Below are 17,590 nucleotides of genomic sequence, written 5' to 3'. Positions count from 1 at the left end.
GCTCAGGCCTCCACTCATTCCTTCTGAGCCCGGAAAACTGAGGGATAGGGCAAAGCGAAGATGCCCAGGAGAATCCCCTCTCAGGATGCAGGGTACAGCACCTCCTTGGTAGTCTAGGCTTATAACTGTCATCAGACTTCACGACTATTAGGCCCAGTGGTTAATAATGATGCTTCCCTGTACTGGATACTCACTGCATGCGAGGCGCACATATTTACCCTGTTACTAATCTCCCAAACTGACAGGGCAGGAAGGACTCCGGCATAGTCCCGGGGCCTGGCCCTGTCGGGGTGGGGACATGCACACAGGCTATCTGACCCTGGACCACGCCTTCTCCGCCCACATTGACTGAGCCTCCTGAGGGCCAGGTACCGCCTTGATCCACATTTCATCCAGGCATACTTTACCTGTGGTAAAGAGCACAAGTCTTCAGAAGAACTCAGCTGTGTAACCTTCACCCACCCAAGGAAATGGACATTTGGGTCCCAGCGGGCTTGCCCCAGCCCTCCACCAACAGGCCCCAGAGGCCATCACTGTGAGGACCCAGGTCACATGGAAGGGGGAGGCTAAACCCTCACCCTCAGGTCACCCTGGTCTGACCCAACTTCCACCTCCCGCCCCTGTCAAAGCTGGGGGGGTCACTCACCCCTGCAGCACCCCCTCCACCAGTGGGTACCGCTGCAGGCACCTCTGGGTTGGCGCTCACCATCTGGAGGGGACAAGACAGCTGGCATGAGCAGAGGTCTGTGGCCACAGGCTGACATCCAAGGCAGTGCTGGAATGCCACCATTCCTTCTGTCTGGTCACAGGGTCAGGAGGAAGACTGTCGGGGCCTGGTGTTTGCTATGACTTTGGGAATCTGTCCTCCCTGGCCTGAAGGCATCTCAGAAGAGTTATCATTTCCCAGCTGGGGTGGAGGGCGGTGGGCAGGTATGAACCTCCTTGAGGCCCACCAGGCCTAACCAGCTGCATCACACCATGTGAGGTGGCCCTGGCCTCTAGCTGTCCTCAGGCATCTGTGGAGAGCTCGGTGCCCTGCCTTCCACGGTCAGGCTCTGTCTTTGCACCAACTTTAACGGCAGGTATGGGGTGGGGTGGGGGGTTCTGTTTCCAGGTCACCTCTTTTCAAGGTAGGGGACAGTACTTTCCCTGCCCGGGGACAGCACAAAGTTTTCTTCTAAAATAGTCCAGAAAGCAGACAAAATGGAGATTTGATGGAAATATTAAATGGATAATGAGGTGGCCTGTGGCCCACAGACCAGTGAGACCACAGGGAGGGCCACCCCGGCCTGGTGTCTGGGACTCAGGGCTGCTCAACCAGGCTGGGCTGGGTATCTCTTAGCTTCAGGGATGTCCCTGAGGCATGGAGTGAGGGACCCTCACTGTGAAGTCATGTTTGGTTGTACCTAGACAGAGGGGATGGCCAAGGCCTAGGGTGGACCCATCTGGCCCTGGGGGGGATCCTGCTTCCTGGCTCCCCCCAGGCCTGGGGACAGCTTCGCATGGGGAGCAAGCTACCCCTGCTGACAAGATCACAGCCCCTAGGTGCATGTGATAGGACAATGCCTCATGTAGCAGCTGTATCCAGGCCTGTCCTTCCCTCCCTCCTGTCCAAGCACTGACCATCCCAGCTATAAGGTACAGGCGTCCCCACATGGATGCCCAATAAAGGTGGGCATGAGGAGAGCATGGGGACCAGCTTCCCCCCCAAGCACCAGTCCTTGTGCAAAGGGCCTGGGTTGCCCCAGGGACACTGGCACTCACAGGCGGGTCTGGAGTGAGAGAGGAATCCTCATCCTGGCCGAAGGAGCCACTGAAGGCCTTGAAAGTCTGGCTGTTCTGCTTGTGCTTCTCAATGGTGGCCTCAATGACCTGAAACAAAACCACAGAGAACAAGGGCCCTCAGAGAGCATTCCAGGAGGGTGAGGACAAGGGTCCCGTGGTCATTGCGTTCTCCCCTGACCAACAGCCTCACATGTCCTCTGAGATGAGGAAACAAGGCTCAGGGATGTGATCAGTGACTGACCGGGTCCCCACTCCAATCTCCATGGCTCCCAGTGCCACCCCACATGCAGTTCTCCAAGCCAAGGGCAGATGCTCTTGGAACAGTTTATATGGATTCGAGGCCACGTTTCCATTCCTGCAACAGCATTCCCATCTAATATCTGTTTGAATTTCCTTTTTCTCTTCTCACTCAGATTTCTGTCTTATGAATTTTGGGAGCCACGAATGGTGGCTAACCATCACTAATGGTTAGCGTTTGGCCTGGTGGTGGTCTGCCAACCCCAGTCACTGCCTTGGCCTCCGCTCTGACGTGGCCCTCCTGACCTGTGTCCCTACCATGGCTGGTTCTGAGCTGAGCCTGCTCTGGCTGCCCCAGGACACTGCCTGGCCTGTCTTTGGAAGCACAGGCTCCGTTCTGGAAGTCAAGCTGCTCGTCCTGCAAGACCCACCTCTCCTGCCAGCCACGGAGAGAAAGGACAACACGGACCTACCTTGGAGCTGCCAGACAGTGGAGATCCTCCCCAGGGTGAGGGCACCTCCCTGCATGTCCACCTCCAGGCCTTTATGTTTATTTGTTTACTGGGGAGCCCCAAATAAGAGAATGGATTCAAAGGTTTGTGGAGTCTGAAGGTGCTTATAAACCTGGTCACCCCATCACTTCAAGGTGGATAGATGGGTGGGTAATACCTGGGGGGGACACGGGGCCATCCCATCCCTTGCTCCAACATGAAATGGCCATACCACTCAAGAATTTGGTCATTGGGTTACTTTAAAACTTTAGGAGCTTCACCTGAATCCATTCTTTCTTTTCCTCTTCTGTCCTATAAAAGCCAAAAGAGTATTTTATTCATTTAGTCTTGGATACTGACTCTAAACCACCTGATTCCTCTCAGCCCTGAAGTACATGCCTGTGCTGCTCACTGCCTGGAAGTGCAACTCGCGGCTTGGGAGAGTGGCCCCAAAGGCTCTGGAACACTGTGGCCAGTATCACCAGGTGCAGTCAGGCGAGGTCAATTATGGCCAGGTGGAGTTAAGTGTGGCCTTGTGGGTGCAGGTAGGGTCAGGTGTGGCCAGATGAAGTCAGATGTGGCTAGATGTGGTAAGCTTGGTATGCAGAGCCCTCTGCAGTGGATGTAAACCAACACTTCGGTGGGCCACAATGGGTCATTGCAAAGATCTCACGTCATTGGCGGAAGTGAGAGATGGGCTCTCCCAAGCCCCGCCACAAGTCATGCACCATCTTACAGGGTAGTGTGACAACAGCCACCAAAATTTAAAGTGGACATGCTACCCTTTGGCCAGCAATTTTACTTCAGGAATCTACCAGATGGACGTAACGACACATATGTACAAAACTTGGTTCATGGACACTGCTTGCAGCACCATTTGCGACAGCAAGACCCCAGAGGACCTAGGTGCCCGTCAATGGGAACCAGCCAACGATCATACTGGAAAATTATGCTGCTTTAGAAAATGGTGCTCATATATGGGATGATTTCTGATAAATTAAATGAAAAAAGCAAGATGCAGAACAGACTAGATAGAAAATGGTCATCTGTGCTTTAAAAAATAGATACAGGGCTTCCCTGGTGGCACAGTGGTTAACAATCCACCTGCCAATGCAGGAGACAAGGGTTCGAGCCCTGGTCTGGGAAGATCCCACATGCCGTGGAGCAGCTAAGCCCACGCGCCACAACTACTGAGCCTGCATTCTAGAGCCCACGTGCCACAACTACTGAAGCCCATGCGCCCTAGAGCCCGTGCTCTGCAACAAGAGAAGCCACCGCAATGAGAAGCCTGCGCACCACAACGAAGAGTAGCCCTTGCTCGCTGCAACTAGAGAAAGCCTGCGCACAGCAACAAAGACCCAGCACAGCCAAAAATAAATAAATAAATTTATTTTTAAAAATAAATAAATAAAATTAAAAATAGATACATATGTATGGGGACAGAAATTCCGGAAGGATACTTCAGAGATGGTTAAGAATGTCTGCTGGGGGTGGGGAACAGGGGGTGGGCAGAGGCTTAATTTTCATTGACTTCCCCTTAGTACTGTTACATTTTAAACCACAGATAAGCGAGTAAAATGAACACAAACACATCGAAAGTTTATGCAGTTTAGAAAAGGAAGCCATCTGCTAAAATTTCAGGTCAAACATATTCACACAGCGGCAGACACCAAGGCAGCTGAAACCTACCGAGTTTGTAGCTCCAGGGACCTTTTCTTTCCAGTTATGATGAATGTGTAGGCTGCATTTGACTTGACGACATCCTGCACCTGAAGGCATACAACAAAGGACAAAACAAAAACAGTAGGTCACTTTTAGCAGGTCCTGAACTGTGGACTCACACTCTCAGACTTGGAGGTCTTTCCCTGAGAAGGGGGGGCAGAGGTGACCCAGTGAGTCTGCAGGGGAGTGCTCAGCTTAGGGTCATGGTTGCTGCGGGCCACTCCGTGAGTCAGTCCATGGTGGAGGGTGGACCACCGACCTGCTCAGGCAGGGCTGGGACCACTCATTCACTGTTCTTGGAACTGTGCCGGCCAAATCTGCCTGCTCTCAGGGCTTCCCAGGAAGTCAGCCCCAGTGCCTTTCCCCACAAAGGTACCCACAGGCACTCCCGACACAGGGATGGGAATCTTAGGAGAAGAGCCAGGAGGATCTCCACTACTCTGCCGGGGTTTCTGAGGCCCCATGGGCAGGTACCTTCTATCTGCAGGTGTCTGCAACAGGGAGCCTTCCCTCATCCCCTCAACACTCTACTCCCACAGCCCTTGGGAGTAGATGTGGCCCATAGGCTGGCCACTGTCAGAAGGGATTTTTTTTGCATCACTAATGCAACCCTTCACTTTTTAGAATAAAGAAATACTTTGATTTAGCCAGTATTTTTGGAGTGCCCGTTAATTCAAAGCACTCTCCCACAGAAGAGGGGGACTGACTCCAGCTCCAGCAGCCCCACAGCACGAGACATCAATGGACGCAAGGAATAGGGACAGCAGGGACAACAGGTCATCTGGACCTTGGGTACAAGTGCCTGCAGAACCTCATCTGGGCTCCAAATTGGTGCAGGAGTGGAGAGAGCATGGACCAAGGACTAGGGAACAGGCAGGATGGGCACCCCATCTGCATTCACCCCAAGTTTCCCTTAGAGTCTGTAAGTGGGGCCCTTAGGGCTAACTTCACAGGGGACAGGAGATGGCCCAGGTCCTGGCATTGCCCTTCATCCTGCCAACATGAAGCCGGCAGCGCACTGGCCGGTACCCAAGTGGAGGGACAGGGGATCCTGCCCATTCAGCCCAGGATGCTAGGCCAAGGCGCCCTCAGAGATGTTCCCCCATGCCTGGGTCAGGATAGAAGTAAGGCTCAGAGAAGTAGTCAGGCAACCAGTTGCACAGCAGTGAGTACTTTGGTGGCTAAAGCGCTGTGTCCCTACACCTGCTCTGTGCTTTCTCAGGGGAACAGATCGGTGGGAGGGGCTCACCCACCTGGAGGTCGGAAATGTCCATCTTCTCCCGGACACTGAACTTCTGGCCCATGAGCCGCAGTTTGGGCACGCAGTAAAGGATCATGCTGTTGAACTGCGATAGTGACGGGCACGTATGGGGTGAGGGGCGGTTGACTCCACAGAGGAGCACCCCAAGGAGGAGGTGGGGCGTGGCTCTGGCAAGAGTGGGCAGGGCTAGGCGGGGCTGGGCTGAATGTGGGAGTGGTGAGGGCATGCTGGGGGTTGGACTGGGGGAGTGGCTTAGTGGTGGGGCGGGGCTCTGCAACTGGTTGGGCCTGGGTTGGGTGAGGGTGTGGCTGAGTGGCTGGGTAGGCCCAGGCTCTGCCGCTGGGCTGGGTGTGGCGTGGCAGGGGCGTGGTTCTGCAGCTGGGCTGGGCAGGACTGGGCAGGGCTGGGTGTGACCGGTTGGGGGCTCACCAGGAAGAGGTGGCGGTCCTGGGTCGTGCCATTCTTGGCTGATAGCTTCTGGATGTGGCCCTCCTTGATCAGCTCGTTCGCAGGGTTGACGATGTCCTCCTCCCCACCTAGTCTCTCGTATACCTCCAAGAGCTTGTGCATTTTCTCCTGAGAGAGACACGGGGCTCAGGCAGCTGCACAACCACAGGGATTGGAGGCCTGCCAGGGCTGGGGACCCAGAGGTGTGTGGAACCCTGCCCTGCAAGTGTGGTCCAGAACCAAGGAGGGACCACGATCCTGCTGACAACGGTGGGAGGGAAAACACGGGCCTTGTAGAACAGAGGTTCAACTTGCAGAGAGTAATAAATAATAACAACAGTTAGCACCACTGCTATGTGCCACACCCTGTTCTAAACACAATGTGGGTATTAATTAATTTAATTCTAGCACCGGCCTTAAGAGGCAGATGCCATTACTATCCTCAATCTATAGACAGAGAAACTGAGGCACAGAAAAATCAAGTGAGTTGCTGGAGATGTTTCAGCTAGAGAACTGGGACTGGCTCTCTTAGCCTCCACAGTGAAGGGCATTGGGTCAGAGGAGATACGTTGGGCAGCTGCAGCTTTTGCCCTGGACAGTCATCCCTTCTTGTGGTAGCCTTACCTGGTTTCCTGCTCCACCCTCAGATGGCCCAGGGCCATGATGAGACCAGACCTCTGCCTACCCGCAGGTCATTGCCCTCTGTTCTCGAGACTGGTTGTGTGGTCATGTGGCCAACCCCCACCCTTGTGGTGTGAGGGGAGAGGGTAGGCAGCTCATTGCTCCAGCTCTGGGCCAAGAGGCCATAGGCCCTGACCAGGGGCTTGAGCCAAGAGTGAAGGAGTGAACTCAGCAAAAGGCAGAGCTGAGCCCACAGGAACCTTAACCCAGCAACAAGGAGCATGGATCCACCATGCTACAGCACCACTGCCCTTGGACCTGACCAATCTTAGCCTGCACTCCCTGGAAGCAGGCTGGTTTGGTAGCTCTTCTGCCTCTGGTATGGAAACAGGTGGTAGATGTGGGCATGGGAGCAGGAGGGGGAGCCAGCATGGAGAGTGAGGAAGAGCAGGCTAGGCAGGGCCAAAGGGCCTTGTGTGTACTGGGGGCTGGGCGTGCAGTGGACATGTAGGAGAGCTAATGTGTGTACCTGTGAGGCAGTGGCAGGCCAGGAGGCTTCTGGACAGGGAGTGACAAAATAAGCAACCCATAGAAAGCTCTTAGTAGAGAAGTACGGACCGGAGACCAGGGAGATTGGAGGTGGGGAGGTTGGGGGGTTGGTCCAGGTTGAGGGGATTAGGGATGGACAGGTGGAAGCATGAAGAGGGTCCCATGAGCCCACATTGATAAGCCTTCCCCCACACCTGACCAGAGCCCCCTGCCGGTCACAGAGGCCTCACCAGACTTGGAGCGAGAACTGCCACACAGTGGACATGCTATTGTGGGACAGGAGTCCACCCCAAGCCCCTCAGAGATGTAGGCCCGTGGGGGCTCCTCCATGGGCTCTGTGTGAGCTCATGACCACAGAGTTCCATGAAGCATCTCTTTCTCCTCCATTAGATTTAGTCTTGGGGAGGAAGAAAAGGGGAGATTAGATAAAAAGTATCTAGAGTGAAATGTCACCTGTTTAGGTTGCCATGGGTGCCCCACTGTGGGCCTGACCTCAGGCGCATCTGGTCTGGGGGCTCCAGACCCAATCCCGGGGACAGGCAGGTAATGAGGACACAGGACGTGGACCACACATAGCAAGAGCTGCCCCAAAACAGGCGGCCCGTCTCTCATTTCTCCTTTTTGAGAGATGTGGGGTCAAAGAAATATTTCACTTTCTTTTTCCTCTCAAACAACAGCAGTGCCCATGTGAAAGTGAATAGGTCTCAGGACTGAGGCAACCAGGGCTGGGTAGGGACTGTGGCGGCCTGGAGAGCCGGCCCACTTAGGGGGCACCTCGCCTCGTCCCAGGTTTTAGTGTGGGCCTGGGGTTTTCAGAGTTTTCCAGTAAAGCCAGGAATTTGGATTCTCCTGTGAAATGACCTGATCTCTAATTCTGGGCAAGGATTTAGAAATTCTTACACCATGTCCAGGCAGTGTGCAGGCCAAACAAGGGCCTCTGAAGACAGGGCCCACTGGGTCAAAAGGCATTGGTATGGGCTAGGAGGCCACCCCATCGGCAGAGCCTATTACTTGGGGGCGTTAGATCAACAAGAGGACACCATCTCCTCCACCTTCAGGCTGTATTTGGAGGTGGGGCCTTTGGTAGGTGATTAAGTTTAGATGAGGTCATGGTCATGGGGTGGGGGAGGGGTGGGGCATGATGAGATTAGAGCCCTATTAAGAGAGACACCAGAGAGCTTGCTCTCTTTTTTTGCCATGTGAGGGCACAGCGAGAAGGTGGCTGTCTACAAGCCAGGAACCAAATCCGCCAGCACCTTGGTCTTGAACTTCCAGCCTCCGGAACGGTGAGAGTGAATGTCTGCTGTTTAAGCTGTCCAGTCTACAATACTTTGTTAGAGCAGCCCCAGCTGACAGAGCTTCAGTGAGTGAATGAACGAACAAATGAATGATGCTAACGCCAAGAGCTAACACTAAGTTATGCCAGGTCCTGTTCTGAGCACTTCACGTAGAGTGATTTAATCCCCACAACAGCCCAATGAGACAGATTCTGTCAGTGACCTCATTTTACAGATGGGGAAACTGAGGCATGGAGCGCTATATAACTTACCAGCAATCACCAAGCTAGTAAGGGACAGGCCTGTCTGGCTCTCAGTGGAGTCTCTGTCTTCCTGGGGGACAGGTGGGTGAGTATGCATGCTGACAGTACCTGGCCCACCCTGTGCCCTCCCTGCCCCAAACTACTGGTCCCTTGGGCATCTTCCAGGGTCGCCCACACTCACCATTTTCCGAATGGCAGCGTTGGAGTGGTTGGCAGCTGTGGAGATGAGCTCCAAGGACCCTGCAGGAAGAAGACAGAGTCAAGCTGCAGGGCGCCTGGTGGCTCCTCGCCCCACGAGGCTTAGTGTCAGGTTCTGCCCTGCTCCTGCCCTTCCCCACGGTTGTACCAGGCTGCTCATGAGACCTGGCCCTGGGTGTGGAGGTGTGACCCTGCAGATGCATCCCATTTGCTGGGGGTCCGCTGGGGCTGGCATGCCACTCCCCTGTGCAGACCTTGCCCCATGCTGCCTGCCAGCTGCTCCCCATGCACCAGGAGCAGCCTTGCCAGCCCCATAAGGTCCTCCGTGAGGGCTAAGCTCTGCCAGCACTTAGCAGCCCCCTCCACAGAACCATCATCCACCCCTCGCACTGCAATGGGGGCAGGGGCGGTTTTCCCTTACACTCAGACTCTCAGTCACCTCCTTGTTTAGGGGTCACTTGGAGCTCTCTCCGTCTCTCTGTCTCTGTCTCTCTCTATCTCTTTGTCTCTCTCTTTCTGTCCCTGACTCTCTGTCTCTCTCAATGTGGGTTTTCAGCAGGGGCCCCAGCTCCCACTGCCCAGGAGCCCCTCAGCCTGTGGCTGGCTTGGCTCACTCTCTGCATCCTTCCAGTCTGGGGCATCCTCTGGGAGCCTCTTCAGATAGTCCTTGAGCAGCAGCTCATAGCGGGGGACCCTCTGCACGGGCTCCAGCATATGGTGCTGCAGCGTCAGGTTTCCGCACATCTCCTGCTTCTGTGGGGGAGATAGAGGCAGTGTGGGGCACCCATGGACACACATGTTGATCCCCCAGGAGGCTGCCTGGAGTACTGTACCCAACTGACTGCAGACCACATCTTACAGCAGAGGAAACTGAAGTTTGGAGAGGTTGAAGGATGGAGTAAGGAGCTGGACCCCAGGCAGGCCTGCTCTAGACCCAGCGCTGGCCTTTCTATACACATCCTCATTGGAGGCTGTTCTGTGGGAACAGCTGGGAGGGGTGAGCGTGCAAGGAGTGCAGGCAAAAGGGGAGAAGGAGACACTCTGATAGTATCAGAGCTATCCTCTCTGGGGAGGGGCAGGGATGCTGAGAGATGCAGGGGGATCTAGGACCCTACGCTGAGAAATCATGGGTGACCTGATTACAGTGGGATCTGGGGAAAACACAGAAAGTTATCAAGGGGCCACCCAAATCGGAGCCTGGCCTCCAAACCCTCAGCACAGAGGGACTCTGTGCCCATTAACCCTTCAGGGTACAGTGAGGAATGTAGGTGCACGTATGCATGTGTGAACACATGTATGTACACATGTGCACATGTGCCTATGTATTACGTGTGCACATGTATGCTTGTATGTGCATGTGGCACATACTTGAAATATTTTTTAAAGAATTACTTTATTTAAAATTGGTGAATGTGGCTAATTAAAACCCCAAAATTTTGTATGGAAAACAAAATCATACATAAAGTTAAAAAATAAAACATCAATGGAGAAAAATAATTTGCAACACATTTGACAGTTAACAGCTGACATTCTTAACATATAAAAACCTCATGAATCAGTAAGAAAAAGACCAACATGGCAGTAGACAACAGCAACTAGAGGTGTGAACAGGCTGTTTGCAGAAAAAGAGAAAGAAAAGATCAATGCAACATTTTCCTAAGTGCTTCCACTAGCCATTGAGAGATGCTGTGGAGGGAGACCAGCATGTTTGGATCCAGGTCCTATTGAATAATAGTTTCTGATGACATAGATCACACAAACTTTTTTTTTTTTTTTTTTTTGCGGTACGTGAGCCTCTCACTGTTGTGGTCTCTCCTGTTGCGGAGCACAGGCTCCGGACGCGCAGGCTCAGCGGCCATGGCTCACGGGCCTAGCCGCTCCGCGGCATGTGGGATCTTCCCTGACCGGGGCACGAACCCGTGTCCCCTGAATCGGCAGGCGGACTCTCAACCACTGCGCCACCAGGGAAGCCCCGCACAAACTTTTTGAGCCACGATTTCCTCACCCATGAAATGAGAATGATGATTTGTCCCTGGAAGTTATTTTAAGGATCAAAGCATCAATAGAGCATCTGGACACATCCCACAATTTTACTGATTTTCTCCATGTTGAAGCACAAAGCCAGCACTGTGCCCGTGAAGCAGAGGTGGGACCGCCCTACCTGGATGCCTTGGACAATGTCCTTAAATACCGGTGAGCGCTGGGTCCAGGTGCTCACCAGCTCCACGGCCCGGTCAAAGTTCTTGACATATTCACCATACATCTTGAGGAATGGGGCCAGCTTCTGCAGGATGTCTCCAAGCCGGGGGTTTGTGTCCCTTTGTGGGGGAGTGAGTGAGATCGTCAGGCAAACAGCCCCACTGAAGTGCCAGGGTGAGACAGGGACTTCACCAGGGAGCTATGGGACAATGGCCTGACTCCCAGCTCTGTGTGATGGTGGGCAAACTGGTCACCTTCCCTAAGCCTTATTTTCCTTCCCTGTATCACATGGGATGGAAAATAGTGTGTTACCTAGAGGATCATGTAAAGTACTTCAACCATGCAGTCATAGAACGATTGCTCAAAACCAGGAGTTGTTAGTAATAATGGAATCTCTTTAATGATGAGCCACAGTTATCAAAAAGAATCAAGGAAACCCCATTATACTTCTTCTATATGAGCGAAGATTAGGAACAATGAAATGGGGCAATCTAACTCTGGCAATGTCATGGGAAAGCAGCACTGTGTAATAATGAATGGTTCGGACAGGGATTTGGAAATAAATTTCAAGGAGCAGAAAATATATTAATAACCTTTGACCTTAGAACTGTGGGGGATTTATCCTAAAGAAATAATCAAAAAGAAGAAAAAAAGGCATATGCATAAAGTCATCCTCTGCAGCATTACTAGGAACATGCACTCAAAGGCCCACCACCTGTGAAGACGGATGGGCAAGCTGCTGGACTCTCGCACCCTTATTATACAAGGGGTGTCTGTGTGCTGACAGTCTCTCCAGGGCCTTGAGGAGAAAACTTGTATCTAGCAGGTGTGCACTGCATCAGCCAGAAAGCCAATCTAGCCCTGAGCTTTAACCTCATGGCCTTGGACACAGTATAACCTGCTCTGCAGGTGGAGCATGTCTTTCTAAATATTTACGAATTGCCCTGGACCCCTGCTGAGCCTTGCAGGTGCAGGGACAACCCCCAATCAAGCCCCCTGGCCTCTGTGTTCTCCCTGGCCTGGCTGCAGCTTGGAAATGGCCTCTTCTCTTACCACAGAACCACACACTGGCTCAAGCCAGGCCAGTGAAGAGGGGAGACAGCAGAGACCCCAAAGCAAAGCTGCAGCAGCACCCGGAACAGAGGGGGAAGCACATAATATGGAGAATGGCAAGCTGGGGGCCATGCCTGTAATGTTTTATTATCATTTCTTACAGTTGGGCAGTCCCTCTGCTACAAATGAACAGAAGCGGCAGAGGGACAGAGGGACAGCCCTCTGGGGACACTGCTGAGGAAGAAAAACATCTCATTTTTTAAAGCAGAGGTGCAATATACACTAGGAGGGAAAATAAACCAATAAGCACTGTCTATTCACTGGTGTTTGCAGATGGCAAACCTCATTTAAATTCCACAAAGCCCTGAGCAGGTATTAAAGTCCTTTTAATTTGCAGATGAAGAAGCTAAGACACTGAGAGGGCTTGGGGTCAGGGTTGGCCCAGGACCCTACCGAAAGAGAGCCCAGGGCGCTATGAGACAGGCTCCCCAGGTATCTCCTGGCTTTTGGGCATACAAACCCCAGATTTAGAGGCTGCTTGGCAGAGAGTATTCAACAAAACCACTGCAATAGTGTCACCATGACCCTCAACCACCAAGGGCATTGGAGCCAAACTCCCTGGGAGATGTCAGCCCCTACACTTCCCAGGCACCATGAGCTGCACTTACCACTCATTCGTGATCCGTGTCTGCAGCTCAGGAAGGAGGAACTTCCCGTGGAAGCAATAGATGGAGGAGATGTTAGAGAAGATGCCTGTGGTGACTTCCGAAGGGATCCCTGCTTCCATCAGTCGGGTGCAGAAAACCTGGGCACGGAGAAGCCCATGCAGTGGTCACTGAGTGTGGGTCACTGCAGATGGTTACGATCATGCTTCTGCTGCAGGTATGGGAGCTCAAGAGAGGCTGCCATTGCCTTATGTTTTCTTAGTGAACCTTCCACTTCATCAAACTGGCTCAAAGAACCTTATGGTCTTAAAGCAAGCTTACTTATGGCTAAGAATTGGGGGTGAGGCAGGGACAGTCCCCTCTAGATGGGGACAGGCCATCTTTCTTCCATCTGCCCATCAAGGGAAGTGGATGGTCCTGATTTCCTTTCTTTGCTTTGTGAGCTACAAACAGAAGAAGCACCTGTCAAAACCCAGTTTCTGTTGCAGTTTTACTTCCTGTGCTCATAAACCCTACGTTGCCAGGTGGACAGGGAGAGTGCCACCCACTTTCCCAACTATTTATGCAGAAAGATGTCCAGAGGCCATTTACATGCTCAGATAATTTAACTGCCAAGAAGAAAAAAACCCCAAAGTGACTGGATGAGACAATTGCCCCAAAGCCACAAGTTCTGAAAGCAAAAACTAAGACTTTCTGGAGGAGACTTAAATTTGTCCAAGTTTTAGTATTCATGTCAGTCATACTCCAACTGCAAGCCCTAGCCAATGCTAAGAGAGAAAGTTTGCCTCTGAAACTGTCCACTGAAACTCTGGAAGTGGACAAAGGCAGGCCCAAGCCAGGAGGGCTACCTGGTCTAGCAGGTGTAGACGCTTCACGTAGGTCTCCTCAGTATGCAGCAGCTCCTGGGCAATGTGGAGCAGCTTCTGGGGCTCAGCGCACTGTGAAGAGAAGAGCCATAGCTCACCTAGGGAAAATGAGTTTTGGGGAGGCATGATATGACAAAGGCTACCCGCTGTATGCCAGGGATGACCAGGGGAGGCTGCTGGGACTGGGATGTGGGGCTCAGTTCTCGCAGATGGAATTTCCAGGGAGGTTTCTGGGGAAGACATAATAGTTTCTACCAACCCCCCCCCCCCAAACCTTCTGCAGCCCAGAGAGAACTCTATCTTCCCAGGGCTTTAACTACAAAGGAGCTGCAATAGCCACATCAAAATATATCGTGGAGTGACATCAGCAAGGTGGCAGATTAGAAAGCTACAGGCCCTCCCAACAGGCACATGAAAAGATGCTCCACATTGCTAATTATTAGAGAAATACAAATCAAAACTATAATGAGGTACCACCTCACACTGGTCAGAATGGCCATCATTAGAAAGTCTACAAATAAGAAATGCTAGAGAGGGTGTGGAGAAAAGGGAAACCTTCTACACTGGGAATGTAAATTTGTGCAGCCACTATGGAGGTCCCTCAAAAAACTAAAAATAGAGTTGCTATATGATTTTGCAATCCCACTCCTGGGCATACGTTCAGACAAAACTATAATTCAAAAAGATACATGCACCCCAATGTTCACTGCAGCACTATTTACAATAGCCAAGACATGGAAACAACCTAAATGTCCATCAAAAGATTAATGGATAAAGAAGATGCGGTACATATATACAATGGAATATTACTCAGCCATTAAAAAGAATGAAATAATGCCATTTGTAGCAACATGGGCTAGAGATTATCACACTAAGTGAAGTAAGCCAGACAGAGAAAGACCATATGATATCACTTATATGTGGAATCTAAAATATGACACAAATGAACTTATCTATGAAACAGAAACAGACTCACAGACATAGAGAACAGACCTGTGGTTGCCAAAGGGGGGGGAAGGGATGAATTGGGAGTTTGGGATAAGCAAATGCAAACTACTATATATAGAATGGATAAACAACAAGGTCCTAGTGTATAGCACAGGGAACTATATTCAATATCTTGTGATAAACCATAATGGAAAAGAATATTTTAAAAAATATATATATGTATATATATAACTGAATCACTTTGCTGTACAGTAGAAATTAACACAGCATTGTAAATAAACTATACTTCAAGAAAATATATTAAAAAAAAAAAAAGAAAGTTATAGGCCCTCCTTCCCCCACACATGAGTTAACAATATACAAACAAGAATACCTCTGTGGAAACTTTAGAGACCAGCTGAGAAGCTACAGCTTCCAAGGCATTGTAAAACTAAGAAGAGATTCTATCAAATAAAGAATGAAAATTGGCATGTTTGGAACACCCTTTTGTGTTCCTCCCCCATGCAGCATAGCACAGCACAACTGGGAAGAACCGCCCCTCCCCCCAACTAGGGCTCCTCCCTCAGGATGAAAACAAAGGAGTGAACTGTGCATCCAAAATTTTGGCTCATCTGGAAGCTGCCTGAGGGACTGGTTTCTGTCTTGCCTGATTTGTAATGCTGTCATGACCAGCGCCAGAGTTTGAAAACAGGCAAGCAGCATGTTAGAGCTGATGTTCTGCAGGCAGATGCCAGGGGAGCAAGAGATCAGAAAAATTTTAATAGGTCTTAGAAATTCCAGCCTGATTGGCTAAGGTTTTCCCTGCACAAAGCCAGCATGCAAAGACTGGAGAGATGGTTGTTTTTCAGATGCCCAAATTCCAGCAAAAAATTACAAAGAAACAGGGAAACATAGTGTGATTAAAGGAATAAAATAAAATTCCAGAAACCAAACCTAAAGAAACATAGCCCTATGAGCTGCCTGTAAAAAATATTAAATACCTGTCATATAGATGCTCAATGAACTAAAAAAGAACACAGACAACTAAGTGAAATCAGGAAAGTGATGCATGAACAGAATATCAATAAAGAGATACAAACTTTTTAAAAAAAAAGAGCCAAACAGAAACTCTAGAACTGAAAATTGCAATAACTAGACTGAAAAGTTCAAGCTAGGTCATTTGAAATCATAAATCAGAGAAGCAAAAAGAAAAAACAATGAAGAAAGCAAAGAGAGCCTAAGAAACTTATGGGATACTACCCAAGGGACCAATATATGCATTTTGGGAGTCAAGTACAGCATACTTGAAGAATTAGTGGCTGAAAATGTCCCAAATATGAGGAAAGAAATGGATATATGAATTCAAGAAGCTCACATAACTCCAAATGGGATAAATCCAAAGAACCACACTGGGACACATTATAATAAAAAAAAAGGGGGGGGGGGTGGGAAGAATGGGATGATATATTTAAAGTGCTGAAAGAAAAATAAAACTGTCAACCAAGAATATGTATCCAGCAAAGCCATCTTTCAAAAATGAAGAAGATGATACCAAAACCAGATAAACATATCACAAAAAAAAGAAAATTACAGGCCAATATCACTGACAAACATACATGCAAAAATCCTCAACTAAATACTAGCAAACCGAATCTAACAACACATTAAAAAGATCATACACCATGATCAAATGGGATTTATCCCAGGGATGCAAGGATTCTTCAATATACACAAATCAATTAATGTGATATACATATTAACAAATTGAAGAATAAAAACCATATGATCACCTCAACAGATACAGAAAAAGCTTTTGACAAAATTCAACACCCATTTATGATAAAAACTCTCCAGAAAGTGGGCATAGAGGGAACCTACCTCAACATAAAAAAGGCCATATATGACAAACCTACAACCAACATCATTCTCAATGGTGAAAAACTGAAACCATTTCCTCAAAAATCAGGAACAAGACAAGGTTGTGCACTCTCACTACTATTATTTAACATAGTTTTGGAAGTCCTAGCCATGGCAATCAGAGAAGAAAAAGAAATAAAAGGAATCCCAATTGGTAAAGAAGAAGTAAAACTGTCACTGTTTGCAGATGACATGATACTATACACAGAAAATCTTAAAGATGCCACCAGAAAATTACTAGACCTAATCAATGAATTTGATAAAGTTGCAGGATACAAAATTAATTCACAGAAATCTCTTGCATTCCTATACACTAACAATGAAAGATCAGAAAGAGAAACTAAGGAAACAATCCCATTTATCATTGCAACAAAAAGAATAAAATACCTAGGAAAAAACCTACCTAAGGAGGTAAAAGACCTGTACATAGAAAACGATAAGATACTGGTGAAAGAAATCAAAGATGACACAAAAAGATGGAGAGATATACCATGTTCTCGGACTGAAAGAATCCACACTGTGAAAATGACTATACTACCCAAAGCAATCTACAGATTCAATGCAATCCCTATCAAATTACCAAGGGCATTTTTCACAAATTTTACAATTTGTTTGGAAACCCAAAAGACCTCAAATAGAAAAAGCAATCTTGAGAAACAAAATTGGAGCTGAAGGAATCAGGCTCCCTGACTTCAGACTATACTACAAAGCTACAGTAATCAAAACAGATGGTACTGGCACAAAAACAGAAATATAGATCAATGGAACAGAGTCAAAAGCCCAGAGATAAACCCATGCACTTATGGTCACCTAATCTATGACAAAGGGGGCCAGAATATACAATGGAGCAAAGATAGCCTCTTCAATAAGTGATGCTGGGAAAACTGGACAGCTACATGTAAAAGAATGAAATTAGAACACTCCCTAACATACACAAAAATAAACTCAAAATGGATTAAAGACCTAAATGTAAGGCCAGACTGTATAAAACTCTTGGAGGAAAACATAAGAAGAACACTCTTTGACATAAATTGCAGCAAGACCTTTTTTGACCCATGTCCTAGAGTAATGAGAACAAAAACAAAAATAGACAAATGGGACCTAATGAAACT

General features: G+C 49.4%; 1 protein-coding gene across 6 annotated transcripts in view; it reads right to left on the bottom strand.

Moving 5' to 3' along the window:
* FGD3 (FYVE, RhoGEF and PH domain containing 3) overlaps window positions 1–17,590 on the bottom strand; it is a 45,680-nt gene that overhangs the window by 9,990 nt on the left and 18,100 nt on the right. For 4 of the 6 annotated variants that reach the window (XM_073805921.1, XM_073805918.1, XM_073805919.1 and 1 more), the window contains 11 exons: window positions 13,617–13,706; window positions 12,772–12,908; window positions 11,013–11,169; window positions 9,466–9,604; window positions 8,835–8,893; window positions 5,926–6,072; window positions 5,489–5,581; window positions 4,203–4,282; window positions 2,795–2,825; window positions 1,765–1,872; window positions 647–709 (listed from right to left, as the gene is read on the bottom strand). In XM_073805921.1, coding sequence (XP_073662022.1) covers window positions 647–709; window positions 1,765–1,872; window positions 2,795–2,825; window positions 4,203–4,282; window positions 5,489–5,581; window positions 5,926–6,072; window positions 8,835–8,893; window positions 9,466–9,604; window positions 11,013–11,169; window positions 12,772–12,908; window positions 13,617–13,706 — 1,104 coding nt within the window. The remainder of the gene's footprint in view (window positions 1–646; window positions 710–1,764; window positions 1,873–2,794; window positions 2,826–4,202; window positions 4,283–5,488; window positions 5,582–5,925; window positions 6,073–8,834; window positions 8,894–9,465; window positions 9,605–11,012; window positions 11,170–12,771; window positions 12,909–13,616; window positions 13,707–17,590) is intronic. The other 2 variants (XM_073805923.1, XM_073805922.1) reach the window with 2 other exon arrangements.

Source organism: Tursiops truncatus, chromosome 6 (genome assembly GCF_011762595.2).
Source record: "Tursiops truncatus isolate mTurTru1 chromosome 6, mTurTru1.mat.Y, whole genome shotgun sequence".
NCBI lineage: Eukaryota > Metazoa > Chordata > Mammalia > Artiodactyla > Delphinidae > Tursiops > Tursiops truncatus.
This window is presented reverse-complemented; position numbering and strand designations above follow the sequence as displayed.